Consider the following 27,955-nt stretch of genomic DNA (forward strand, 5'->3'; position numbering starts at 1 on the left):
TTGAAGTATATAGCTGACTATTTTAAAAGACAGAGTGACAAATTGATTCATCAACTGAGGTCATTATGATAACTTTAAAAAAAGGGTGTCATGAACTGTGTAGGAGAACGTGGAAGAACCCAAGTGGAAGGCAGCGGAGATGAAGGGGTTAACAAGACTTTAATGATAAAACACAAAACAAACACCCACAACACACTAACCAAAACTAAAGTACAAAATTTAAAACGAACACTTCCCACATGTGGGGCAAAAATAACCAGACGGGAAAACAAACAAGGTACTTTAGGGAATACATACACTGGAACCATAACATGGACAAGGCATGGAGACAAGTACAGGTAAGAGACTAACAAAGGAGATAACAATGGGCAGGTGTGGGTAAAGACACAAGTGGAAAGCAATACTAGGAACGAGAGGGGCGGGGCCAAATGATGAGACTGGAGAGAACGCATATTATGTCCTGATTGACAATAATATGTTTCTCTCCACATAAAACACGTGGGTCTGTCATGATTCTGCCCCTAGACCAGAAAATCAAGACAAGAGAAGGCAGAATCATGACAAAGGGTGCGACCAACTGAGAAAGTGGGGGGAGAGAGTCTAGAGCCCTAGTGCATTATTATTATTATTATTTAATTTTGTTATTATTTAATCTTAGTGTTATTAGTCATCTCTTTCATCTATATTTTCACCATGTGTATATTTTCACATTCACTAGCAGCTCCTGTCGCCAAGTCAAATTCTTTGTGTATGTAATCAGTAATAAAGCTCCTTTTGATTCTGATCCTGATTCTTATCCTGATCAGGCCGATCTTTATTTTTTCCTTTCAGGAAAACGTGCTATTTTGGTCACACTGCTTATATGGCAGCTGGACACAGTCAGCCACACATACAAACACAATACCTCATCACATGACCACATATTTACTGAGGATGTTATAGGCCCAGAATATCAAAACACCGATCTACCACAAAGACATTCTAATGCATCGCATTCCATAGTTACAACTGTACACAGATCGAGCGAACCTCCATTCATGCCATAGCAAGAGGAAGCGCTGGCCAGTTGGCGAGAGGAAATGGCGTGGCTGGTCTGAGGTTTGGAGGAAGAATGGGAGGTATGCTGTTACTGTGGTGCTGGTCAGACAGCAGGCTTTAGGTTTCCTCACCACAGCTGCTCTGACCACATCTGTCCTCTGCTCTCACTCAATCTTCTCAGCCATTTAAGCTATAAAATGCTTCCGCACTAAATACTGCTCCACCCAACTCTTAAACTGCATGCATTAAAAGAGCACCCCTTACTACACCCTCATTACAGTGAATAAAACAGCCTTGTTCTGCTGTTAAAAACGTTGGAGAGGCTTTTCATTCGCATGTTCTGATGTTGTTTGCGGTCACTGTTGCCTCTTTATGAACAAGCAGGAGAACATGAAGAGCAATGATGAGAGGGACATGAAAGCTGAATTCAATAACAGAGTAAAGTCATACTGTAGAAGAACAAAAAAGCACATAAAAACATTTTCTATTTTAATTCCAAGACGTTTACAGTATATTCATTTTAAAATGGATCCATTAAATAAAAAATCTAGCCCCACAGTACTACAAAATCCTAGGGAAAACCCTGTGCCAGTGGTTTTTACATAATTTAATGCAAAATCTTATAGATTGTGCCTTTAAATACATCCCTATCTGGAGGTCTTCTGAGTCAGTGGCGAAACCTGTACCGTGGGGAAGAATACTCTACATAAAACTAATTGAAAAGAACAAGGCAGAGGCTGGAGGATGCCCAAGTCATTGGACAGCAGTGTTAAATTGTGAAACAGAGTTAAAAAAGAGTATGGCATATTTTCTTAAAGCAGAAAGAGATCATTCTCAAAATATGAAAAGACTAAAACGGACAGGAAGGTCACGCAGACACCAATGACAACTTTAAAAGAGTTAAAGCCTCTGTGGTTCAGATTTGAGAGGCTGTGCATACTGTTGACTGTGTTGTTACAGCTTTATGGAAAAAGTGGCAAAGATAAGCCACTGTTAAGAAATATGCATTATAACATTGTGGCAACGGTTGTCTGAAAACATGTAGAAGACTTTTGAGACGGCTGGAAGAATTTCTATGGTCTGATGAGACCAAAATTGAGCATCACACTAAATGCCATGTTTGGTGTAAGCCAAACAAACTGCATCATCAAAAACACAATCCCCACTGAAACATTGTGGTGGCAGCATCATGCTCTGGATAAGCTTCTCTGCAGTTCGTTTTGGAAGGAAAGGGGGAAAATGTGCTACATTTATGCATTTGGCAGAAGCTTTTTTATATTTTAAGTGACAGCATTTCAACAAATGACTTTGGTGTTTCTAGGGAAACTGGGAAACCAGCTGGAAAAACTGGGCTCTAACAAATCAAAGAGGAAAACATGATGGAGCATGCTAAACGCATACAATATCCTGGCCAACCTCAGTACAGTTAATACTTTATATAAGTTCAAAAAGGCTATACACTCACAATCTTCATACTATTCATCTTGAGCAGTACAGCAAAGCCAAAGGTGGAAATGCAGAGACCAGTTGTTTGAAGCTGAACTATTTACGTAGGCTCCTCACATCTCTTGCAAACGTTTAATATTTAGTTAAACAATTATTTAATGTTTCTTAACACATTTAATTTATTATTAACTTTTCACAATTTTTCAGTTGAGCTTAACAAATAAAGAATAAATAAATTGTGTTTTCTGTTAAAAATGGCATGAGATTGCATTAAATAAATATAAAATTAAATATATTAGAATGAAAACAAAAGTCTTAAAAATGTTTAAATTTTTTGCTTCGGCACTAGATTGTTTGCCAACGTAGCCGCCACCTTGAACCGGGCAAAACACGTAGAGAACGTGAGCAATGTCGCTTTTCAGTACAAAAATCTCAAAAATATATACATTTATTTTAGAAACATCAACGCTGACATATCACAACAACGTGCCAATCGCTCAATGTGACGTTTATGAATATCAAGAATATTTGTATGTTTTATTTTGTTCACTTGACGGAAACGGAAGTTGGTCCTTCAACAGAATGGGAACGGCGGCTTTTTCAGGCTTACGTTCCTACCGGAAATGTTTAAAAGCTAACTTGTTTATTTCCGAAAGTTGTATTAGTGCTGGTATTTCATTTCATTATAGTTTTTAAAATAATTTTAAATAAATAAATGTGGTTCCGTTACTTTAATGATTCCGGAATCATCTCAAAAGTATGTTTACTTTACTTTAAGAGAGTTAGAGACAATGGTGTGCTTCTCTTATTGGCATGTCCCCCGTTTTTGAAAGAGCTTTAACAAGTGCAGAAATATTTCCTGTAACTACACACTAACCTCGATTGGAGTTGTACATGTAAGAGTCGTTGGCAGAAGGATATTTTGCATTGGTTTTGTTACCTTAGCCATCAAAGAAGGTGGAATATGGCTCAGGATTTTCTCCCAGGTATGGAGAGCTCTGCTATCTCCGTATTAATGAGAGCTGTGGAGTTGGATCAGAGCTCCCGCTTTCAAGAGTCTCTGGTATGCTACCAGGAGGGGATCCAGCTCCTGTTAGATGTACTGAAAGGTATGCCCAAAACTGGTTAATGTTGTCCTGTCCTTATAGTTTTCAATGGTACTCTGAATATGACCGCTTCTTTTCTAGCTGTAAAAGATGAATCTAAGAAGGTCCACTACAGAGAGAAGATCAAGGGCTATATGGAACGTGCAGAACAAATTAAAGACCATGTGAACAAGCTGAAGGAAGGTGATTGTTAGGTTTTATCAAACTTAAGTCAATGCTCATAAAATTTCTTGACTGTCAGGTCACATCAGTTTTCTCTGTTTTGAATGTTCTTCTCATCTGTCAGAGGGTAAATACCATGAGCAGGTCAAGATCCCTGACAATTCCACTGGTTTCAGTTATGAATCCCTCTTCAAACCATACATCAGAGATGGGCTGATGGAAGTCTGGGTGGAAGACCCCTATGTACGGCATGTCCATCAGGTAGAGACTACAGTAATGCTCCTGGATTCTTAAATAATTATTTTACCATTTGAAAAAAACGGGTAATGTACATTAAAGTTTTGTTTTTCAGTTGTATAATTTTCTTCGCTTCTGTGAAATGCTGCTGAAAGGTCCTTGTAAAGTAAAGACTATCCACCTCCTTACTTCTAAGGATGAGGTAAGATCTAGAGCTGTGCAACCTTTTATTTATATATGTACATATTTGCTTGTATCAAATAATAGAACAGTCTTTCTATCAATCATTCATTTTAATCTGTGGGTTTCCAGGAAAGCACCTCTCAGCAAGTCCGTGCTCTGGCTGAAATGAAGCAGTCACTACAGAGTCAAAATGTATGTTTGGATGTTCAGTTCTCATCTACTATTCATGACAGAGAGATCAGGTACATTTTCTATATTATTTGCTGTATACTATTCTACATGCATTGTAGGATTTATTGGATAAGTCTCTGAGAATAGACTATCTATTTGCCACTAACTTAGAGGGTTGTACCGTGACACGAGCTATGGATAGACACGTTAACTGTATAAGTGTTAACACATCAGCTGTTGTTGTTTGTACACGTGTTTGTTATGACATATTAACTTTGTTTCCTCAGGTTTAATAATGGTTGGATAATTAAGATCGGCAGAGGTCTTGATTATTTCAAGAAACCCAAGGTACCACTCTACACAATTTTTACACACAGCCCTATTCATTAACCCTTTCTATCTGTGAAATGTTCAGATAACCTGTGATCTGATATTAGGTTGCAGTACAAACATATAAAAACATAATGTTTCTCTTTTTTTTTAAGGGTCGATTCTCCATAGGATACTGTGATTATGATTTGAGAGAGTGTCATGAGACTACCGTGGACATTTTTCACACAAAACACACTAAGACGACATGAGGCTGGCTTAGAATACTTCTGCACTTTCTGACATTATCTTTATGGATGAATCATCACATGCTCTCGCATTCTGCGCATACCTGGACAACTGGAATCTCTCCTATTTCCATCTAATTGATGTTAACAACAGTAAAAACTGATTTTATTGTCTTTTTTATCCTACTATGTGATATTTTACGATGACCTTGACCAACTATACAACTCTGCTTATGAGTTTAAACACTCTTTGTTAAATTTGCAAGATGATTTTTTTATAGATCGTTTTAAAGTTTTCGGTACTGTTCTCAGGAATATATTTGACATGACACATTTTTATCCACACCTTTGCCTCACACCCCTCTTAACATGCCTGTTGCTTTCTTAAGCATGACCGTCTGTTGTTGAAGATAATTCAGTGCACATTTAAATTCTCAACCACAATGGTTTGGAATTATGTAAAGACTTTGCTTTTCTGTTCAGGAGAACTTATTTCGGGCAAAAAGCCAAACATTTAGATGTTGCAAGTGGTGTGTAAGCTTAAAGGGATAGTTTACCCAAATAAATGAAAATTCTGTCATCATTTACTCACCTTTGAGTTGTTCCATATCTGTATAAACGTCTTTGTTTTGATGAACATAGAGAAATACATTTGGGAGAATGCTTATAACCAAACAGATCTACAATGATAGTCAAAAGCGCCCAAGAACTGTTTGCTGTCCTACACTCTTAAAAATGCTGTCTTGTGTGTTTCCCAGAACAAAAAAAAGTTATTTTCCCCACTATGGGAGTCAATGTGGGGCGAGATCTGCATTCTTCCAAATATCAAAACAAATACATGAATACAGATTTGGAACGACTCAAAGGTGAGTAAATGATGACAGAATGTTCATTTTTGGGTGAACTATCCCTTCAGTGCAATTTTCTTTTGTTACATTTGTTATCTTGTCTGGCACTCGTTGTGCTAAAACTATCAAACGACCTGCATTTGCAAGCAATTTCGCAATAGGCTTTCTGGGTTTATACTGTGCTGAATTCAATCAAATATAAATGATATACAGCATAAGCGTCATCTTGCGGACATCTTGTGAATAGCCACTATCGTTTGAACAGAAATGCACCTTGTGTTCAACGTCACGATATCTCCCGATACGACGGTCACGGTGTTTTGCCCCACTGGCTCGTTTTAAGAGCAATGACAGACATCTCATGAACGGAGAGAACGTAACTTTCAACATGTGAGTAGATGACACTTATGTAAGTTTAGAAGCCTTCGTGGTGTCTTTCATTTTTAGAAAGATTTGTGAAGGTTATTAATTGTAAATTAAATCATGTTCACATAAATTGTGTACACAATGACTGACACAGTATGTCTTTTGGAGTATTTATTTGTGTGACGTTATGTATTTACACGGGCGATGGTGCATTCGGACTATGAAACAGCTGGCTGTTTACGAAGGGATAAAGAGTGTAATAAAGTGAAACGTCCCTTTTTTTAAAATAGCCAATAACTCGTGCGTATATTAAATACCCGACATTGTACTGTGTTTTGAACTTTTGCGTTGACATGAGGTATTTGTATGAATGGTCTCTTTCGTCTTTTTTATTATTAGAAAACAGTTAGAAACAGGCATATATTCCCAGCATGAAGAGAGGATTAAAACTGTCTATAATCGCCCTTAATCTCGACATGCACTCTTCATCTCGCTTCATGAAAAATGCGCGGCTCGGAATTACACATCAATCTCTTCAGAAGACAGAGAGTATCTGTGATGATGTTTATTTATTTTAACACCCCGCTGTTTTGTTCAATGGTTTTTATTTATTTATTCGTAAAAACATTTGTTGATGATTGATTGCATTTCCACCCCAAAATATGCAAATTGGAGATTGTAGCAAATTGGTAACACTTCACAACGAGTTTGTAGCAGCTAACACACACTGTACTACTGTTGGTTCATGTGAATTGCAACGTTTAAATGTAGTCTAATGTTCTTACATTAGTTAATGCACCATGAACTAACATAAATAATTATATTGACATATACAAGGATTCCTACATGATGAAAATCTATATTGTTCATTTGTTAGTTCATGTTAGTTAACGCATTTACTCCTGTAAAGTGTTACCAGTCCATTTTTAGTAGAATTTATTAGAACTTTGGTAGGAATGGCGCTTGTCGTCATCAAAATAGTTTCACACCATACCTGTTTTTATCACAGGTTTTGTTAAATTCAACGAACCTTACTTTATTTTCCGGTTAAATACCATCTCAATATAAATATGCAAATTATGCATTGGACTAGATTGAAAGGCCCTACACATAATCTGAAAATCACCCAGATGTGGAGATGACTTTTGTCCAGTACGGTGAGGGATTTGCGGCATGCACCTCTGGATCATGACACAGATTAATGCTCTGTATCTGGGGCATAGCTGCACTGTGCTTTGCCGAGTGCCGGATACAAAACGTTCTATCCTCCGAGATAATGGGTAGTTAAATGAATGATTGACTATATGTAAATTAAAAAGGTCGGTATAGCAGAGATGAAATGGTATTGGTATGTTTACTGTTGTTAGAGAATAATGGAGAACTTTTGAAGTCCAGTTGTCTGTCCCTGGTTTATTTTTCTTTTGAAACTGGCTTTGTACAAACACCTTTCAAATAGGTTGTAGCCTACTTTCACGGTTACTTATAGTAACATACAAGAGGGAGTTGAAAGCTCCTGTCAGTGTCTGCATGGAAAAAAGAAAAGCAAAGCGTCCCTCCATCATGTTCTTAACCTAGCAACCAAATATAAACACAGTGAGCATACAGAGCAGTTTACTGTACACTACTTTATGTGCTGTAAATTCACAGAGGCTAACAGACCTTTGAGTGGTGTCTGATGTTGTTACAATGATTTGCATACAAAAACTGAATTTCATTGGAGTGCGTTAATGCAAATACTGTATATGGGACAGGTCATAGTTGTTATAGTGATATTTTAAACAGTGTATCTGAATACAAATCTGAATTGTATGTGCATTATATGGTTTATGAATCTGGCTCAAAAAAATGAGTCTGTAAATGTTCATTTTTGACTTGACATAGTTTCTTCATGATATCAGTCTGTCTATCAACATACTGTACATATAAAGTGTTGGGTGGTGCCTTGTATTGAATGATGGATGCCTTCATCAGTTCTACATTCCAGTAGCAGCACACTCCAAAAGCTGTTTAGTGTTTTGTAAGAAGCTTAAAACGTGTGCTGGAAAACGTGTTGGGAATGTAACAGGGTTTGTGAATGTGTTTGTCCAACTCCTTTCTGCCAAACATCAATCCCATCGGCGTGGTGTTTTTAAACCTTCTTGAGGGTGAATAAATGATGACAGAATTAAATTTTTGGGTGAACTATACCTTTAAATTGGTTTGCAATTTAAGGTCTTTTTAGCACTTTGTTGTAATATAAGAATGAATTAAAAACAATTCATTATTTTTGTGTAATATCAGAATTTCAGCCTTTTATCTGTTGGACTGTATTCTACTGTAACTGTATTTAATTGCATACAATCCCCCAATTACCAATGTCAAAGCTAAAAAAAGTAACCATGTTACAATCATACTTTTCCCCCTGGATTATCAGACACGATTTTTAATCAATGGAAGCATAAAGGGTTAGCAATAATTAGAGATCTTTATATAGAAGGCAATGTCCGTTCCTTTGAACAGCTTAAACATCAATTCTCTCTCACTCCTACAATCCTTCATTATTTACAAGTCAGAGATTTTGTTATAGGAAAAACATTGCAAACTTTGAAACCTTGAGTATAAATCCCATTTTAGAGGGAAATTGTTAATGGAACACCAGGGGAGTGGGGCAACGTGTCTGTTTTTATTAGTAGAAAAAATAGATGGTAATACGGACGCAATAAAGCATGAATACGAAAAAGAAATGGGTACTAATATTCACGACAATATGTGGAATGATTGTTTACAGAATATGCATACATGCTCTGGGAATGTTAGACACAATTTGAGTCAATATAAGATAATACACAGTCAAAACTTCACAAAATGTATTCCAATTACTCTGTATGTAAAAATGTGAAATGTCAGATGGCACTCTGTTTCATTCTTTGTGGATTTGCAGTGGAATACAACCATTTTGGAGATGGAAATTTCTCTCTTATTTATATTCCACAAACATGGAACTTGATCCTTGTATTGGTCTTTTAGGAAACAATAATGCCTGTAGTAAATGGTACCAAATACAGGCCATTTCGTTTTTGTATGTTGCTCGCAAAAAGACTTATATTACAGATGTGGAAAGTAGATTCCATCCCTACTTTGGGGGTAAAGTAATATAATATGATAACATGTAAATATCATGATTTGATCATATTTTACAGTTGTTACAATGTAATATTGTCAATGCATTTATCCATAAGCGGTACTGTACATGTTTTATTTAAGTAAAGACAAAATAAAGTAAGAAAAAAAATGATTTAAAAAATAATCTGTTACACATACTGATTATTCATTCATTTCTTGCAGCATATATACTACATCATCTGAATAACGTTTTTTCAAAGAGTCAGTAAGGAGTCAAGAATATCCTTCAGTCAACAAGTGATATAGACTACAGGTAGCATTGGACATTGTAAGGACATTTTTCTTTTACAGAAAAACTATCCAGCAGAGATCTTAACACAGGGATGGACGTAATGGACTTTGAATTTTTTTCATTCATTCATGTCTCTGTTATCATGCTCAGTGATAAGAAAAGTTTGCTGTCATAATAAAGAACGTGGACTTCAAAAGGTGGAAAGAATTGTGACGCACATTGTCCAATACAGGACAATGCCTCTGCTATACCGAGTCAGTATTTAGGTTTTGCATGGTTTAATAGTAAAAGGCTAAAAGAACTGAAAGTTAGCTACTTTTAATATGCCGTTTATGCATCACACAACGAACAGCTGGTTAATGTTAGAATGATATTTTTAAAAACATACGAAAAAGTTGTTTTCCTTATACAAAGCTATGAAATAACAAAAGGGAATAACATGTCAAATGTAATGACTACAGAAGAAACCTTTGGTCTCTGTTAGCTTGAGAAAAGCTCTGTTATCAGGACTCATAGCATGCAAAATTTATTTATTAACCCTGACACTCTGCTGATATAGCATTACTCATTTCATGTCAATAAATGTCTCTTCTGTTCCTCGAAGCAAAGAACACTTTTCTTTTCTCAGCTGCAAATTTACGAATGACAAACAAGCATTTTCAACTATTTGTTTGACACTAGAAAGCTTTTCTTTAAGTCAGATTACTCCAATTATGGCTGAACTGTTTTCCAAACCTTTCTTTGTACTAATTCAGTTTTTGTGATATCTGCGTAACTGTCCTCATTAACAGCTGTGCTGGTGAAGATGGATGTTCTGGAACTGTCAGGAGACCCAGAAGGGGGAGGCAGTGATGACTTAACAGGTCAGAATTCTTTCAATAAAATGAAATTTAGTAAGTCAGAAATTCACTTTCAAATGAATTGTAAATATGTTGGAAGTACATACTTCACAATCAAGGTGTGTTTGTGTTTAGGGCAGAAGAAGTCTAGGTTAAAGTCCTTTAAGTCACGGCTGTTCGGGAAGATAAAGAGAAAAGATATTGATGGCAGCATGAAGGAGACTCGGTCTGAAAGTGACATCACATTGGGTGTTAAAGACTCACAGCATGAGCAGTAAGTGTCATTCAGTAAACTGTTTGTGTCATCTTATCTTTCCCTGTTGTCCTCAATGTTGCTGAATAAAACTAAAAGTATTTTACATATCCCAAAACTGAAGCTCCTAAATCTCTGAATGGTCTTTTATTATTAGCTCCCAAGGCATGTTGGAATCCCGTGCATTGTCACATGATAGCATTTTCCAGGCAGAAGACCGTCATTCAGACCCCGAGCCTCCAAGAGGTCTGTCTCATGAGAACATTCATGGGAAAATTCAAGCACTACAGGTGTGCGCCGTCAAACACACAGAAGACACGCATTAAGTAAAACTGTTTAATATTCAAATATAAACAGATGTCATTTTGTAACCCTTTAGATTATTGTTATATGTGGAATTATTATAATTATTATGAGCTTGCAGTTAAAAGTTTTTATTTTGGTTGACTAGATGGAACTCCAGCAGTCCTGTCCGCTACCCCTGCTGTTGCCCATTAAACGTCATGAAGACATAGGTGCAGGTTCAGAGGAGGTCGAGCTTCATCGACTGTCAAAGAGCATACCGAACAAGGTGATTGTACTATATAATATAGCAGTGTTCTGTCGATGCATATAGTTTATCTGAACCATCTTTTTTGTAATGCAAGTTGTTTAATGGCGCTAAAAGCATGTTTTCCTCATGAGTATAGTTTTTGTACTAAATTATGTGCATGAGTTTGTGTGTTTCATTTTGTCATTAATCTAATCAACATTTTCCCTAATATAAAAATCTGTTTTATTATTCTTGCCATTTCCAGTTGCTTCCCAAGGGACACGCTATACACTATGAACCTTTTGTATGCACAATGCACTTAACCATCAAGTGTTTGAAGTAGGGTAGTGTCCCAAATTAATAAATGGTTATGTAGGCATTCAGTGTTTTTCAAAATGATTTTCAATTCAAATGTATATATTTAGCACCGCTTCTTACTCTTAAGTAGGAAAACGAACATTATTAGTGCATAAGGGGCCGTCATAATATGACGATAACTATAATGTAAACTGTAAAGTTCCACTTGTGTCCGGGGTTTAAAGCTTTTATTTTGCCAGCTTGCCCAGACTTTTGCTATATAAGCGTTACATCAATAAGTATTATAGTCCACTTTTCGACCGATACAGCTTTTAATTCGAAAATAAAATCCATATCACATTTGGCAATAGCCAAACAATATGTGATTTCTCTCAAGTTGTGTTGATATTATACCATTCATACAGGTCAAATAAAACTGGAAATGTATGGACTAAATGTGTATGATTTCTTCTATGTTAAATAGATTGTAATGTCCCTTTAATACTAGATCTCCCACTGTTCCACTCCCAGGTGTCCTCCCGGCCATTCTCCCCACGACCCATTAGCCCAGTATCTTCACCCATATCCCCATTTTCCCCAAGCTCAGGAGTGGACTTCAGAATGCCTCCCCAGTTCTCTTCCCTCCTGGACAACTCTGCTGCCCGTCACCGTATGTCTATTAAACCTAAGAACCAACGGGCCAAGAACAAGAGAAGACTCACCTCAGTGAGTACCCTTATAAATCTGTTTTTATGTAGTATTGATTATGGCATGCGTTTTTGAACTGAATGTCAGTTTTTCAATTACTTTGAATTGAAATAAGTACAAATTTTGTAAAATAATTCTATTATGGATATTAAGGGGTTTTCCTTACAGTTCACTTCATAGTGACCATGTTTGTCAAACTCAAACTATAAATAAGAATTGTATTATTATTTTTTTTCTAATTCTGTGCTTCCTGGACAGGCTGAAAACAGACAAAGATCTGAGAGTATTAACAACTTGGAACATTCATTGACTGACAGAGAGGAAGGATTACTTGCTAAAGAGTATCCCCATATTCGCTCATATTCCACTAAGGTGTTAAGCACAGGAGACAAGCAAACTGCTACACAAAGGAAGAGCACCCCTCCAGTTTTACCTTTAATGTCTCTACAGTGTCATGTTTCAGCTGAATCTGAGAAAGAGAGAAACATCATGTCCAAATATCCTCAGAACCATAGCCTAAAGGAGCTGATTCCAGCTGAGACACCAATCTCCACCACAAGACAAGAGGTTACAAAAGAAAGCAAATGCCTTCCAAGATCAGATGAAGCCCAAGCTGCCAAACTTCCAAGCACAGTGCTTTCAATTGACAGAAAAGGGAAAGGAGATCTGTATAGCTCCAGACTGCCTTGGAACAGCCAAATCAGCCGTGTTGAGGCCACACAAAAAACAAGTATTATCCAAGATGAGAGGAAGTCTAATGATTTCGTAATACAAAACAAAAGAGACACATTAGGCAAATGTAGTGTTCAGAATGCAGGGAATGTAGAAAATCTGCATTTCTCAACTCAAGCTCCAGCTAATGTGAATAGTGAAGTGAATTCGAGACCATCATCTCTGGGAAGAAATCCACCTTCTACAGATAAAAAATGTGAGTCAAAGACCCTTCTGCCAGTCATGACAGTGTCTACCATCAGTCAGGAAGCACACAAGACAGAGTCCACAAAGTGGCAGAGACCACTATCTGGATCATTCCACTTCACGGTCTCTTCAGACAAGATTCAAGAACGCCCAAGGACTGCAAGCTTTACTGGAGTAATTGGACAGGCCGGACTGAGAAAAGAACCTTCCAGACAACCTTTAACTTTCAACATAAAAGGCCAACTTAGTTCACAAGCTGAGAACGCAAAAACAGACCCAAGCTGTAGCGTACTATCAGAGTCCCAAAAGGTAGGCAGAGCACCCAGCCATCCGGTGATACCAACAAAGTTTACCGATCCATCAACGAATCACCCTCGATCCCAGGATATTGAGGGCAATAAGGACGACGGGATGCAGGAGCTTGGGGTAGAGCCTACAGAGGAAGAGATACTGAAGGGAGTGGTGGAAGCAGATGAGCCAGGAGAGGATGTGACGGACAATGCTGAGGAAGGTAAAGAGAAAGACGCTTTTGGAGTAAAACTCCGTTCCACCTCTCTTTCACTAAAGTTCCGCCTGGACAAGGCGCAGTCAGATATCAAAATAAAACAACATAGTTCTGAGGTCTCCACGCTGTCTCCGCCCCTGGCCTTACGGTCTAATTTAACCAGTTTTGTGGAACGTGAGGACAATCACACTAGCATTGTCTTGAAACCCAAAGACCCTCCACTCCAAACCAGTGAGTCTTCCACATCCAGTGGCACACTCAAGAGTCTCTGTCAAGACAAGGAGAGACCTGCCCTACTTAGACAGGCCGGTGAGTTTCCTTTGTGGTTTTACAAGTGTCAGAGAATGTTTAATTTTCAGTACTTTCCAGCACTTTATTCCAGTAGTTAGAAGACCATCTATGTGAAACTGGTGTGTTAATATGAAACATTATTTATTTCCAGAACCTCCTCCGTCCTCATCGTTACCCATCAAAGCCACGGAGATAGTACCTTCACTTCCTAAAGAAACTGCAGACTTGCCCCCAAAAGAGCCAATTGTAGTCTCCTCTCAGGAGAGCGCAACATCTACAACCTCCGAGTTGTCCTGGATGGAGATGGCAAGAGAGAAGACTAGAAGTCTACAACAGCTTTTTACTAATAGACTGTCGGAGTTCCCTGGCTTGCAAACAACCACACGACCAACAACCTTGAACACAACACAGCCACAAGCCCAAACATCCACCTCCCAAGTTAATGCAAGAACCACCCAAAACATTAAGAGCCAGCAGACGCAACCTCAATTGTGGCCAACAGACACGACTGCAAGAAATATGCCACCTGCGCAGTCTTCGGGAAGATCCACACAACATATGCAAACCAATAGAACAATAAGCCAACCTTCAGCCATGCAAACCTGTACAACCACCGGTCAATCACAAGTTGACAGTACCAGAGAAGTCTTGTTTCAATCCAAACCACAAAATAGCAATTCAACACCAAAACCAACTCAGTCTTCAGTTACAAGCACATCAAATACACAACCCACCACTCAAATTATACAAACAGCAAAACCATCACAACCACAGACTCCACCGATACAACGGACATCACAAATGCATGTAGGACCCTTCCAAGCATCACATACCTCCACACAATCTATACAGTGTCCCACACCTTCTCCAGCTTACCCTTTCTTATCATCAAGCCCCAAGAAAACATCCAACCTGATGTCCCAACAATCTGCCAATACTGTCTCAAAGGATCAACTCCAAAATGAGGGAGGTGAGTCCTCCACAGCTGTTGGAAAAGCTGATAGAATAGGGGCTCAGGGGAAGGGCACTGGAATTGAGGATGGTAAACCAATGTGGGGAGCAGGATTGGGAAACAAGCCCCTACTGATGTCCCCGCAGCGATGGGAAAACCAATCTACTTCGGCAACCAAGGTATTATATACAGTAATTTAATCTTTACCTAGAAAAGTGCAGGGTACCAAAATACAACAAGAAATAAGCAATACAGCTACATGCCAGAAGTCAAAAGCTAACATGAGGCCAACCATTTAAAACAAGTTGCATGGTCATTTTACAATATCTATTTTGTATTGATTCTTGTGATCAAATTGAAGATAATTATGGTGGTTTTGTGATTACTCTTTTCTGTAGTCAGGTGAGCAGAAAGAAACACCAGAGTCACAAGCCACAGCTCAGTCAACAGCTCCATTCAGACCTATCTCAAAGGTCTCAGGAACAGACACAGGCATGAACCTTAGTGAGTATATCGATGCTTGAGTGGGTTTGCCTACATGTCAATGTGTATGAGATTGCAAGTGACATTTTCTGTTGATAATTCTATAGATGCATCAGTTTCATGTGTCACTGTGATGACGGGAGACAGAGAGGATAAATGCCACAAGAAATCAGTGCTACCTTCATCATCACCATCATCTCCTCAGCAGTTGGTTCGTGACAGTGGCCAGCCATCGTGGATGGAACTGGCCAAACGGAAGTCACTGGCATGGAGCGATAAGACTATGGACTAAAATAAAACAGTCTAAGGGAGAGCTCAACAGTAAACATATTGAAAGGATGCTGAGTCTGTTTATAAGATTGGAAAGCATTTTCATGTTAAAGCTTCTTGAAGATTTGTAAGTGCGATTAGTGCGGTAGAGAGTGATCCAGTGTGATTTGGAAATGAAGCACTATTGTTAATGTTGTTAACGACCGCATATTCATCAGACAGTCTCTATAAAACAGTGTAGGTACCAACATTATGGCACTGAAACCTGAATAGCGTTTTATGGTTAAAGGGATATTTCAAAAGGCAAAATTCCCCCCATGTTTTACTCACCCTCAAGGCATCCTGACTGAATATGACTTTCTTCTGAAGAATAATGCAGAGTTATGATACCACGTATCATTTTTTCTTCTAAGCGGTAGAATGGGAGTGAATGGGGGGCAATTTCTTGAATCTCCAAAAAGTGCATCCATCGATCCATCCATCTCCAAGAAGAAAGTCATATTCAGTCAGGATGCCTTGGGGTGAGTAACACATGGGGAAATTTGGTTTAGCCTCTGAAATATCCCTTTAAGAGTAGCTGGTAGTGCTTGCATGAACGTATTTCACAAACGCACCACAGAGTGGCACAACAAAACACAGTTGTGTGAAAGTAAACAGAGGAAAAAAGAAAAGAACCAAACTGAGGTTGTGGCAAAAATAAAAGCACCTGAGTGATATCTCAGCAATACAATAAGACTCTTATCCACTTACATTTTCATCATTTCTATTTAACGTGTACCACCATGTCGCATTGCTTTTACGATGTTAAAATATGAAATAATTATTAAACTATGATTTATTTTCCTTTCCAATTACCCATTAGATTCATTCTATTATTGGAATGTTATTGTATTTGACCACAAAGATACAGTCAATGACTTTGAGCTTGCATTTGGAAATACAATCTCCATCTTTCAACATCCATGACCAATTAGATGTATAACCAAAACCCTTAAATTTGTATTGTTTATGAATTGGTTAACAATGCCACTGAATAAACAATACCAATTTATAACAAAAAAGACTATCAGAATGTAATCAAATGTTAAAGATATTTTTACTCGAGGTCTGTGGTGTATTTCTCAGGCGGTTCACGTGGTGTCCCTGTTGTACTTTTCCCTACTATTACCAAAGACTATACATATGAACAGGTCGCTGCAGTTCCATTCGCATTGGAGAGGGGGAAAGAGCGACGCACACTCCATCGCTATAGCCCCGCCCTCCTGTAAAAAAACAAACGTCAAAGGCTAGTTTCTGATGGTAGAGTTTTATACTGCGTGTCAAGCAACGCAAAATGAATATTGTACGGCAATTTGAGGTTACGAAGCTATATGTATGGTATAGTTGCTGTCGGATTTAATTATTTGCCAGAAACGTATTCTTTATTATGACTTTTGTGAGCGATTTACAGATATATGTTTTCCCTTTTCAAGTAGACTTGGTTTTGTATGACTGAAATTATTTTGCAAACATGGCTGCCGAGTGCGGTGACTTGCCTTAAGGCGACTTTACTATTACGTAACGTCATTTGATCTTTGGTTGCGAAATCAACATGCTTCCCATTCAGTCTGACACAAGGGCCCACCGCGAAATAATCTAAACGCTATAATGTTACTTCATTCGCTCGTTGCATTAATGACAGTGTGTTTTAGTCAAGGTTACACCATCAGAAGCTCGGTCTCGTGGGCTGTCACGAATGATGTGGTGGATGAAGAGCTGGACCCGCACTCAAACGAAACGCCCGCTGTGCTCGTCGATAATATCGGGATCTGGAAACAAGCCTACCCGTCCTCTGTGTACCGAGACGGCCCAGACAAGAAAACAGAACAGGGGTCGAAAAGTGAGGACTTGTCATCTGCATCTCGTGTGTTTTCATATCGAATAGCTGAGGTGAAAGTGCCGCCCAGTATCCCTACCCCTCCGCCTCATGAGGAGACGGCGAGGATGGCCCGATATATGGCACACTACAGCGACTGGGGTTACCTAGCAACCATCTCCACGCAGGATAAGGTAATGCTTAATTTATTTGAGTGCTTTGATCTGAAGCAGAGGGTGGCAGGAGTCGGTAACAATTATAAAACTATTAAAACGTAATTGTTCCTCAAAGTACACATCTTGCACTGATATGTGTACCTATATAATAAATTAATGCACTTTTTAACCATTTTAATTAATGAGTTATTATTGAACGTAATTCCATTGTGTTTAGTTATGCATGCACATTCTATTATTAATAACTTGCTGCATGTTACATGCAAATTCCTCTTGGATACTTCCATTGAAAACAAGAACGATCTCTTCCCTAAATGTTAGATCAAAGGACTTCCATTTGGAAACATCTTCTCGGTCAGTGACGGTCCACTGGACAATTGCACTGGAGTTCCTTATTTTTACGTCACACCTATGGACGACACGGTAAAGAATCTTCAGAGGTTCCCATTTGCCTCTTTAACCTTTTCTCAGGCAGAAGGAGATTTCTGCAGGTGTGTCCAATATCTCAAATATTCTTTGAACTGTTTTAGTGGTCAGATACATACTGTATGTATTTATACAAAACATATTTTAACTGATGCTCTCTATTCTGGTACCGTGATGTATTTGTCTGAAAAAAGGAAGCAAGTTTATGACCCTGAGGATCCACGGTGTGCTAGACTTACTTTGACTGGTAAAATGGAGGAGGTAGAGCCAGAGGAGCTTGACTTTGCCAGAGAAGCTATGTTTTCTAGGTAATTATGCCAAAAATGCAAATTAATGTATTGTGCACATAATTGTTTTGAATGAATGTTCAGCTGTATACACTTTAAAGAGTACGTAACATTGGATTTTTAAGGTCCTACTATGGTTTATGTAGTGTCCAACAACATGTTTATGTGGCCTAATGGTTAGAGCGTTGGGCTTGTGATCAGAAGGTTGTAATCTCAGTGCCAGCAGGTCATGACTGAAGGGCCCTTGAGCAAGGCACCTTATCCCTGATTGCTCTGCAGTAATGTGACACTGTAAAAAACTACTTGTAAATCGCTTTGGATAAAAGCGTCTGCCAAATGAATGAATGTAAATGTATCCGCGAGCATTCGCTTTCGATAGATGGCATCTTTGTTCCGACACTTAAATTTTTCCAATTTTAAGTGTCTAATACAGGCATGGGCAACGTATAACACACCAAAGACACAGAAAAACACGTATTCGTTCCATATGATCCCTTTAAGAAGACAAAATTATAGAACAAAATTGTTAAATACCAAAAAATGCAAAGCATGTCAAGGAAATGAATTAATTTCAAGATAAATCATCACAGTCTCACCACATGACATTTTTTAAGGTGATGGCAAATTCATAGATAACACTAAAATCACTTAATTTATATGTTTTTTCTGCATTTATGTGTACACCACATAAGCTGGGATACAAAAATAGGGAGGACAGGGAAATCTTCCCCTTTTTATCACTATATAGAGCAAGCACAACTGAAGTCATGTGATACATAGTTTATACTGTCAACACTGTCAAGGGTTAACTGGTGGCTGAAGCAATCAATTGCAATCGTGGAACCATGCAGCTAGTATTAGGAAATACATTTGCATTACTAGTGTTTTATTTTCTTTAGGCATCCTGTTATGAAGAAGTGGCCCCCAGAACATAAGTGGTTTTTCATGAAGCTGGTTCTGGAGCAAGTTTGGTTGCAGGACTGGGTTGGAGGAGTCTCACTCATTTCACTTGAAGAGTATTTCAAAGCAACACCTTTCTGAGAAGGAAAAACAATAACCACATTATGGAATGAAAACAGTTTTTAATATTTAAACTGATACGACTATGAAAATAATAAAGTGCTTTTCGCTCAATGTTTTTGCACTGGCCAAGATGTCCCATGCCCCTGAATTTAGTTGCTTACATATTCTTAAGGAGTTCTTATATGTATAAAGTACAGTATTTGTACATAAACATTCAAATCACTCATATTAAATCATTCTATATAACCACTTCTGAAAATGTAAACAACGCTGGTAAACTTCCTGTTTTGTTTTTTTAAAACTGCACAATCATTTGAATGGATACAAGATAACATTTATAACCAAATTGAAATGTTAAACGAATGTCTTTTAAGATTTAATTAATATATATATATACGATTTAAAAAAATGAATGAAAACATGAAACCGAAGTGCTGCTAGACCTTGCAAAGCGGTCCATATGCTGTATATTTTTATACACATTTAAAGTATATAAACGTGTTTATATTAAATAGTAACTAGAGATTTAATTAGGATGTCGTCTCTGAAACTTAGTTTACATTCAAAGTCTGACATTTTAGATATGAAATACATGCCTACTTACATTGCAGTTAAGTTTTAGATCCATAACTTTGTGAGGACAGTTGCATGACCTCATTTGAATCTAACAAAATCATAATGAAAACGTATTTATATATTCTATATTAGTTTGTGCCTTGAATTTTCACAATGATACATATGCTGCACAACTGAAATAAAGTGTTACGTGTACATTCTATCTGCAAAAGTGAAAGTTTGCTGTGCTTTTTTGCTCAGTATTTCAGACATTTTTGTTTTTAATTTGAATGAAGAACAAAAAAAGTTTGACAGCAGAAATTTGCTTATATAATAGAGGAGCTCAAAGATGTAAGCAAAAGATTAAATCTAGATGTACATGATAAACATATTAATGTACAATCTGTGTTATTTCTTGGAAAAACATTTTGTGTTTACCTTTAATTCAACTTTGTTGTCTCTTTTATTTATTTAACACATAATCAACAAATGACACATAATTTGTTAAATAGCATAACACGTCCTTTTAGAGATTTTTAACAGTGTGAAATGAGTGGACTGGATTGACTGAAGCCTTCTGGCTATATAAGAACAACAAAATCCAAACGCGACTTTCACGTGACCATGACAAATGGAGATTAGACACGATATGGGGTAAATGGGCTAAAGTGTCTGTGGAGAAAAGATAGGAAACATTGTACGATTATATTTATATAATGCAAGGGTTCAAGCCCTTAAGCTATCGGTGACAGTGAAGGTCAGATAAGCAAATCAATTATTCATTAAATGTGCATGCCCTCTGGCGCCTACATTCAGACGGCATGCATTACACACACAAAAATATATATATACATGTACACCAGGCAAAACAGTTCAATTCAAGAAGCTTAGTAAAATATGCGTGGGTAGGTTTACAAATGTCTGAAATAATTAAAAAGTCACCAAGAGATGAATATGTGGTGACAAAAGGTATAATAAACAAAATGAATCATTCGATAGTGTTGAGCCGCTTAAACTTGAGAGTGTTTTGTAAAAAAATGAATCGGTGCCATGTGTTCAGTCAACCGCGTGGCGGCAGGCAGGAGCTGCATCGTGACTCTAGCCAATCATTTTCCTAGATCGGCGATCGCTACTCTTTGTGGGCGGGGTCTGTCGATTTGACCCAATCATCGTTCATGGTGTGGTGTTACAACCTTCAGTGGGTGTGGTGTTGAACAAAGCTTGAGTGAGAGCTCACATCACTACTGAAGATTCAGGCAGAACGTTACGTCTGATTTATACATTTATAAAATTTGTGTTGGGTTTAAATAAAAGCAGGTATTTATGTGACTGGAATTATAGACCGGATCGCATGTAAAAAACAAACGCGAAAAGGTAAGAAATGTTAAACTTGAGCTATTTGAAAATGCCTGTTGTGTCTGACATATCGTGGGTTCCTCAGGTAACGTTAACGTAAGTCAACTCCGTTTGTTTTACAGCAACGGTCGGAATATCTGTTTTTATAAAACATTGAATGTTGTATTGGCCCAATTTATGCCCAATATGAATTCTCCACTGCAATATTTGATAGTATTTTTTTGTTGATCGTTGGTGATTTTCCTACAGTCAGCTCCAAAGAGCAGGACGATCGCATTGCATGCATATTTGTCAAAGCGGTCCGTTTAACTATACAGCGCCGTCCTCCTAAACAAAACCGAAGCTCCCACATAATAGCGTTATCATGTCTATTTATATTTCTCTAGGTGCGGGAATTCAAGCAAAGGCAGGCATGAACATTGCACGCGTTTCTCTTGAAATGCATCAGTTCCGCTGTGTTGCCTCGTGACTGGAAGGAGGACCACGCGAAGGAGACAGCGGATGATTTGGACCCCTTTCACCTCCCTCCGCTCCTCTATAGCGCCTATGTACGGCTGGATCAGGAGGACAGCTGCACGGGGAGGCGCTGAAATGAGATGAGGCTCAGACATGGAACTGTTGCCACTGCGATCATTTTCTTTACCTCGTTTCTCAGTTTATCCTGGTACACGGCTTGGCAAAATGGAAAAGGTACGGAGATCTCTTCTATTCATTCATATTACACCAATATCACACCTTCATCTAGCCAAGAAATGTTCAAAGGAAACTTTGGATTGGTATTAATGTTTGAGATAACCAACTTGGAAATGTTATTTGTAATAGTGGATTATTAATCCATTCATGTTGGATAAAGTGGGTTACACTTTCATATACGTTACTTTTGCCAATTAGTAAGTCAAGTTTTATCTAGAATTAAGTCAAATGGGATTGTTCAAATGCATTTGTCCACGTTATGCTTAACTATTGAATTAATGACTTAGTCAATGCAATGAGGTATTTTAAAATATCGTATACTTTTGGTGCCATCTGGATGTCACAAATTTGTGATTGATAAGGGACCTAGACATCCAAGTGTGGAATTTGTATTTTTCATAATTCATTTTACAGCGCCTGTTTATAAATCAGACTTTAAATGGTAGATTTGTCGGTGTGGAATTTCTGTACAGATCTTACATTTACATTTAGTAATTTAGCAGATGCTTTTATCCAAAGCGACTTACAAAGATTTCGGGGAGCAATAAGCGATAGGTCATAAAAGAGCAATAGTACATTAGGTGCTACACTAGAGATCTTACTCTATAAGCCTACATATGTATAAAGTACATATTCATTTCTGGATAGGCATCTGAAAATTGGCTTCCCTCTAAGGGCAGTTTCTCACTGGCACTTGTGGTGCGCACCCGGGTTCGACAAACGTCAGAGTTCGGTTATTTTGGGTGATGTGAACGCTGTCTTCCGAACCCGGGTGCGCACCAGCGAACTGTACCCGAGCCGCTTAAAAAGGGAGGTCTGGGGTGCAGTTTATGTGAACTCCAGTATGCTTCGCTGCTGATATGAACGCAATCGGAAGTGAACCGCTATTAATGACGTATTCTTTGGTAAAAATGTGTGCTTGAGGGTGTATCACTCACTTTTCTGACAAGCCTGACTGATGTGCTACAAGCAGAGAGTCGTAGCCTATAGGCTATATAATTTCCTGTTCGCCTTGAGCATTCTTAAGAAGATTTGCAGTACATTCACAGACTAAAATATGTACAGAACTGTTGAAAACCAAACTAACGGTTCAAAAACATAAATCTATAAAGAACCCCAAAAAATGTAGCCTAGTGTCACACCTGTGGTGAGTCTGTTAAAAGTGTCTTAGAAATTGCAGCTGAATTTATAACTTCAAAAGATTAATGGTATGGTCAAATATAAAGCACTTTAAAGGAATAGTTCACCCCTTAAAATTAGATTCTGTCAGTATTTGCTCGCCCTCTTGTCATTTTAAGTTTCCACTATATTCATTTTGCTGTGATGTGCCACCACACCAAAAATCCCCCCTTCCATGGCTGCAGCTTCTCGATGACGTACTGTTTCCCATTCATTCCTAATGTGTCTCACCAGTGTTTCTAAGTTAGCAAATCTTTCACTAAAACTAGTGATTTTTCCAAGCCCTTTTGTTCAGTAGAGGCTTAGACAGACAAACTTACCGTCGTTTTGGATAAACATTAGCTTTTGGTCAGTGGAAAAATGTTGGCAATACTGCCCCGCGAGAACGTGGTCTCACTTTCCTGGTGCTTAGATCTCTAGCCTCTCTAAGTGTCTACTTTTTGCAGGGAGAAGCAGCACATTCAGTTCCCTGTACGGCAGCCTACTCATGAATTAATGAGTACAAAACAGCGATTCCAAAATCGTGACCAATTTATGGGCTATTAACACAGTACACGGTGAGCGGTTGAGCGGCGTTTAAGCCAATGTGGACAGCAGCGTACCGTGTGAATCCACCATTACCAGAGGTTGCGCTAGACTTTTGCTTGTAAAAAATCTGTCATAATCTATCATTACCCGTCACTATTGTGCAAGGTTGCAATAGTTTGCCTTTATGTACTGTATGCGTGCATGCGACGTGGGGGTCTGTGACAGATGCATCTGCACCGTGAGTGACCACGTGCGCGTTTTCAAAATGGACCAGGCATTGCAAGCAAGCTAGTGAATGGGAAATGCACGACCCCTCGCAATCGTGCTCAGGGCAGGGGTAGTGGTGTACAATCACGCTCTAATGAAGGGAAATGCGTCAAAATGACACACGGCCTTTAGATTTTTCAGTCACTGGTAAAAACAATCTGTCATTGATCGGTTAAAGCGACCGCTGACTGTTAGAAATATGAACAGAAAACATGTATATGAGAGTGGCTTTATTGGGTAATATTAAAGTGTATTAAAGTACAGGATGTTAGAAAGTATAAGCAAAACAGTGTTGTATGTTGAAACACAGAAACTACGTGATGATGTCTAGAACATGTTAATTTGCTTTTAATGTCATCCATTACAACAGTTCCACAAAATCCTAGCGGAAACACTGATTGTGACAGAATTTTCTCTTTAATATTGATAGTATATATACCTTCCAGTATATGCATGTCTCGTGTCTTCAAAGCGTTTAGACCATATTAGTGACTCATTTTCACGAAAACTTACAGTAGGTTTACTGTTGTGAGGTTTCTCTTGGTGTTTTATGCTGAAAAAACAACTAAACCCTGTCAATAACACATTATACATTTTAATGGAATTACTGGTTCTAGTACAAGAGGTTAAAAAAATGAACTGCACTGTTGGCCTGTTCCTTCTTTTTTTATTCTCAACAGAGGCTTTCCATCCTCCGGGTGTGCGGAAAGCACAATAGGCCGAAAATAGCGGGCCAAGGATGATTATTCTCAGAGAAACATTGAGGGAGGGGTCTGTTTTCTAATGAACCTTATGGAGAGGAACAGTTTGTCGCTTATATTTTGTTATATTTTTTTGTGTGGGGCTGGATTGTTTCTCTTTGTGGGGAGCCCACGTGTACCCTGTCAAGCAGAGCCGAGGTGCAGGAGAGCAAGGGCCTGTGTTAAACACACTGCTGTGAGAGAAAGTAACTGATCTGTTAGACTTTGTGAGTTTGATTAGTGTGGTCGGCATCTTGGTTGCTATTTTTACTGAGGTGGAGATTTTAAAGGGATTCATTCTGTAACAAAAATGAAAGAATTCTTTTAACAGTCATATCCATATCAACACAATCTCACGACAATTCAGAACGATTTGACCAGGTGACTAATTCGTATGAATTTGTCCGCTTTTCTAGTTGTACGTTTCACATGAGACAGGCTTAGGCCAATAGATGATGTCCATCGCCATTGGCTGACAGATATCCTGCAGTTGATCCGGCATCGTGATTCCAACATGCAACCCCCCACAAAGATTTTACTTTTGTCACGTGACTCATGCTGCAGGGAAACAAGGCTAAGGAGCCTATGAGCTCGGGCTATACCGATAAGATACCCTTGCTTTTTCGTGTATAGAGAAGTGGCACCTGACTTTACAACTGTTCAGCTTGCGTGTAAAGAGAAGTTGCGGCTGACTTTATGACTGTGCTGCTTGTAATGTATAAAGTAGACGCTGATGTCATCGTCAATCGCCATGCCAATCTGGTAGACATTGCCCTACCCTAATCAGGTGGTCCAGACCGACTGTTGAGTTACATCTCATAGTTGTTTTCTGTCTTACAGTCTTTGGTAGGGATGTAACAATATTATCGATATCTTGTAATCGCCATCTCTTGTCGGCACGTTACCAAGTCATCATAAATATCAATTGGGTTTAAGTCAGGGCTCTGGCTGGGCCATTCAAGAATAGTCACGGAGTTGTTGTGAAGCCACTCCTTTGTTATTTTAGCTGTGTGCTTAGGGTAATTGTCCTGTTGGAGTCTGAGGTCTTAAGCACTCTGGTGAAGGTTTTTGTCCAGGATATCCCTGTACTGCATTCATCTTTCCCTCGATTGTAACCAATCGTCTTGTCCCTAGAGCTGAAAATCACCTCCATAACATGATGCTGCTGCCTCCACCATGCTTCACTGTTGGGACTGTATTGGACAGGTGATGAGCAGTGCCTGGTTTTCTCCACACATAACGCTTAGAATTAAGGCCAAAAAAGTTCAATAATCTTATTTCTCACCATCTTGGAGTCCTTCGGGTGTTGTTTTTTAGCAAACTCCATGCGGGCTTTCATGTGTCTTGCACTTAGGAGAGGCATCCGTCAAGCCACTCTGCCATAAAGCCCCGACTGGTGGAGGGCTGCAGTGATGGTTGACTTTCTACAACTTTCTCCCATCTCCCGAATGCATCTCTGGAGCTCAGAAATGCAGCAGAAATGTTTTGTAACCTTGGCCAGATCTGTGCCTTGCCACAATTCTGTCTCTGAGCTCTTCAGGCAGTTCCTTTGACCTCATGATTCTCATTTGCTCTGACATGCACTGTGAGCTGTAAGGTCTTATATAGACAGGTGTATGGCTTTCAGTATAATCAAACACAGCTGGACTCAATTGAAGGTGTAGAACCATCTCAAGGATGATCAGAAGAAATGGACAGCACCTGAGTTAAATATATGAGCGTCACAGCAAAGGGTCTGAATACTTAGGACCATGTGATATTTCAGTTTTTCTTTTTTAATAAATCTGCAAAAATGTCAACAATTCTGTGTTTTTCTGTCAATATGGGTTGCTGTGTGTACATTAATGAGAAAAAATTAACTTAAATAATTTTATTAAATGGCTGCAATATAACAAAGATTGAAAAATGTAAGGGGGTCTGAATACTTTCCGTACCCACTGTATATTAGTTTACATTTTGTGTGTAAAGCACTAATTCAACACGCATCTCCTTGAGGTTAAATAAATTAAGCAAGTGTTGCGATTTAAATCATAATCGCTCTTTATTTTTGATTAAGAGTCCTTTAGCCTACAGAGCCCTGTATACATTGCACTATAGGCAGATTCATTTGAACGACTTAAAAACTTTTGTGACCCCAACTGAACTTCCAGTACACATTCATGAACAATAGATTATGCCTGTAGATTATGGACCCATTCAACAAATAGTTGATGAACATATAACAAAATTCAACAAATCAATCATTTAATACAATTATTTACAGTAAAATAATCATATTAATTAATTTGAACATTAATAAAATAAACCATAAGTAGTTATTATAAGGCACAAGTGCATCCGATGAAACGGTCTATAGGAAAGTGTTACTGCTGACTACAGCTCTACTATTAATTTGAATGTTTATTAATGTGATTTTCTATGGTAGTCATTAGGTGGTACTTGGAACAACTAATTTTATTAAAGGTGGTACTTGATCTGAAAAGTTTGAGAACCATTGGTCTAGAGCATTCACGACACAAGAACAGTGTCAGTGTTCTCATTGAATCGTCATTATACTTTACTGTGGCATACCTCTGCTATCCTTACTCCATATTAGGTTGAAGAACGCAGCCATTGTCATTGAGTCCAAATAGGTTTAGGCTCTTGCTGTTGACATTTTTCAGTTTTACCACTTTCAGTTTCTCTCATCTCCAGTGCCAAAGGCTGAAGTTTTCAAGAGCTGTCACATTAAGTTATTTCTGGCTGTCATTCCTGGCAGGTGTTATTCGCCTCTGTGACTTTGCTCTCTCTCTCTCTCTCTCTCTCTCTCTCTCTCTGTCTCTCTCTCTATTACTCTTGCTTCTCTCAGGAGGTATGTAGTTTGTAAATGGTGTGAGGAACATTACTTCTGTTTAGGTTGGGAATTGAGAACAGGTTCTCCTGGAAGCAAATTCTTTTCTTGAATTACATTTGTTGGATCTGCTTTATCCAGCACCCCTCATTGGATACATGTTAAAATATTTGGAATTTTTTCTGCACCACTGCTGTTGCATAAAAAAATTACGTTTTTCTCGCAAGTTGTGGGTTTACATACTGAATTAAATGCGATGATTGAATTCTTTCAATGTGAAACATACCATACCAATATAGCCACATTCATGATCAAATGATCCTATGAGCTACTGTTTTTTAATCAGTTGGTCCTGTATAATTCAAAATGAATTGAGATCTGTTATGGTGTTCTGTGAGATAAAGGCTTAAAACACTGTAAATGGAGCAAATTATACAGGCTGGCTTCTTTAAGGAAATATATTTCAAACTATAAACGTTGGCTT

At 38.3% G+C, this 27,955-nt stretch overlaps 4 protein-coding genes across 8 annotated transcripts in view; all 4 read left to right on the forward strand.

Moving 5' to 3' along the window:
* Window positions 1-3,036: 3,036 nt before the first annotated feature.
* On the forward strand, window positions 3,037-6,386 carry mitd1 (MIT, microtubule interacting and transport, domain containing 1). Its single transcript, XM_079464290.1, has 7 exons — window positions 3,037-3,593; window positions 3,672-3,773; window positions 3,877-4,013; window positions 4,105-4,191; window positions 4,302-4,414; window positions 4,631-4,691; window positions 4,829-6,386. Exons 1-7 carry the CDS (start codon window positions 3,449-3,451, stop codon window positions 4,922-4,924), a joined length of 741 nt encoding a protein of 246 aa, XP_079320416.1. The 5' UTR covers window positions 3,037-3,448; the 3' UTR covers window positions 4,925-6,386.
* On the forward strand, window positions 6,028-16,407 carry cracdla (cracd like a). Of its 3 annotated transcripts, XR_013787132.1 has the most exons (11): window positions 6,028-6,138; window positions 10,300-10,371; window positions 10,483-10,621; window positions 10,758-10,890; window positions 11,052-11,171; window positions 11,961-12,155; window positions 12,396-13,869; window positions 14,003-14,982; window positions 15,202-15,307; window positions 15,394-15,893; window positions 16,067-16,407. XR_013787132.1 is itself a non-coding variant. In XM_079464286.1 (10 exons), the coding sequence occupies exons 2-10, from the start codon at window positions 10,314-10,316 to the stop codon at window positions 15,576-15,578; spliced, it is 3,390 nt and encodes a 1,129-aa protein (XP_079320412.1). In that variant the 5' UTR covers window positions 6,028-6,138; window positions 10,300-10,313; the 3' UTR covers window positions 15,579-16,407. The 3 variants fall into 3 exon arrangements, 2 of the variants coding, with proteins under 2 accessions (XP_079320412.1, XP_079320413.1); XM_079464286.1 differs by having other exon boundaries at window positions 15,394-16,407; XM_079464287.1 differs by having other exon boundaries at window positions 6,105-6,157; window positions 15,394-16,407.
* Window positions 16,408-16,762: 355 nt separating this feature from the next.
* On the forward strand, window positions 16,763-20,320 carry creg2 (cellular repressor of E1A-stimulated genes 2). Its single transcript, XM_079464289.1, has 4 exons — window positions 16,763-17,605; window positions 17,909-18,078; window positions 18,208-18,321; window positions 19,200-20,320. Exons 1-4 carry the CDS (start codon window positions 17,204-17,206, stop codon window positions 19,339-19,341), a joined length of 828 nt encoding a protein of 275 aa, XP_079320415.1. The 5' UTR covers window positions 16,763-17,203; the 3' UTR covers window positions 19,342-20,320.
* Window positions 20,321-21,090: 770 nt separating this feature from the next.
* Window positions 21,091-27,955, forward strand: part of mgat4a (alpha-1,3-mannosyl-glycoprotein 4-beta-N-acetylglucosaminyltransferase A) — a 46,527-nt gene continuing 39,662 nt past the window's right edge. For all 3 annotated transcript variants that reach the window (XM_079464787.1, XM_079464788.1, XM_079464789.1), the window contains exons 1-2: window positions 21,091-21,252; window positions 21,621-21,924. In XM_079464787.1, coding sequence (XP_079320913.1) covers window positions 21,831-21,924 — 94 coding nt within the window. In that variant the 5' untranslated portion in view covers window positions 21,091-21,252; window positions 21,621-21,830. The remainder of the gene's footprint in view (window positions 21,253-21,620; window positions 21,925-27,955) is intronic.

Source organism: Barbatula barbatula (assembly GCF_947034865.1).
Source record: "Barbatula barbatula genome assembly, chromosome: 9".
Classification (NCBI taxonomy): domain Eukaryota; kingdom Metazoa; phylum Chordata; class Actinopteri; order Cypriniformes; family Nemacheilidae; genus Barbatula; species Barbatula barbatula.

Excerpts from the sequence above, each read along its gene's own strand:
- cracdla (XM_079464286.1), top strand. The coding sequence starts at position 10,314 with ATGGATGTTCTGGAACTGTCAGGAGACCCAGAAGGGGGAGGCAGTGAT. Across the intron at positions 10,891-11,051 it reads GGAAAATTCAAGCACTACAG|ATGGAACTCCAGCAGTCCTG; the intron begins GTGTGCGCCGTC and ends TTGGTTGACTAG. Across the intron at positions 11,172-11,960 it reads CAAAGAGCATACCGAACAAG|GTGTCCTCCCGGCCATTCTC; the intron begins GTGATTGTACTA and ends TTCCACTCCCAG.
- creg2 (XM_079464289.1), top strand. The coding sequence starts at position 17,204 with ATGTTACTTCATTCGCTCGTTGCATTAATGACAGTGTGTTTTAGTCAA. Across the intron at positions 17,606-17,908 it reads CCATCTCCACGCAGGATAAG|ATCAAAGGACTTCCATTTGG; the intron begins GTAATGCTTAAT and ends CCTAAATGTTAG. Across the intron at positions 18,079-18,207 it reads GCAGAAGGAGATTTCTGCAG|GAAGCAAGTTTATGACCCTG; the intron begins GTGTGTCCAATA and ends GTCTGAAAAAAG.
- mitd1 (XM_079464290.1), top strand. The coding sequence starts at position 3,449 with ATGGCTCAGGATTTTCTCCCAGGTATGGAGAGCTCTGCTATCTCCGTA. Across the intron at positions 3,774-3,876 it reads TGTGAACAAGCTGAAGGAAG|AGGGTAAATACCATGAGCAG; the intron begins GTGATTGTTAGG and ends CTCATCTGTCAG. Across the intron at positions 4,415-4,630 it reads ATTCATGACAGAGAGATCAG|GTTTAATAATGGTTGGATAA; the intron begins GTACATTTTCTA and ends TTGTTTCCTCAG.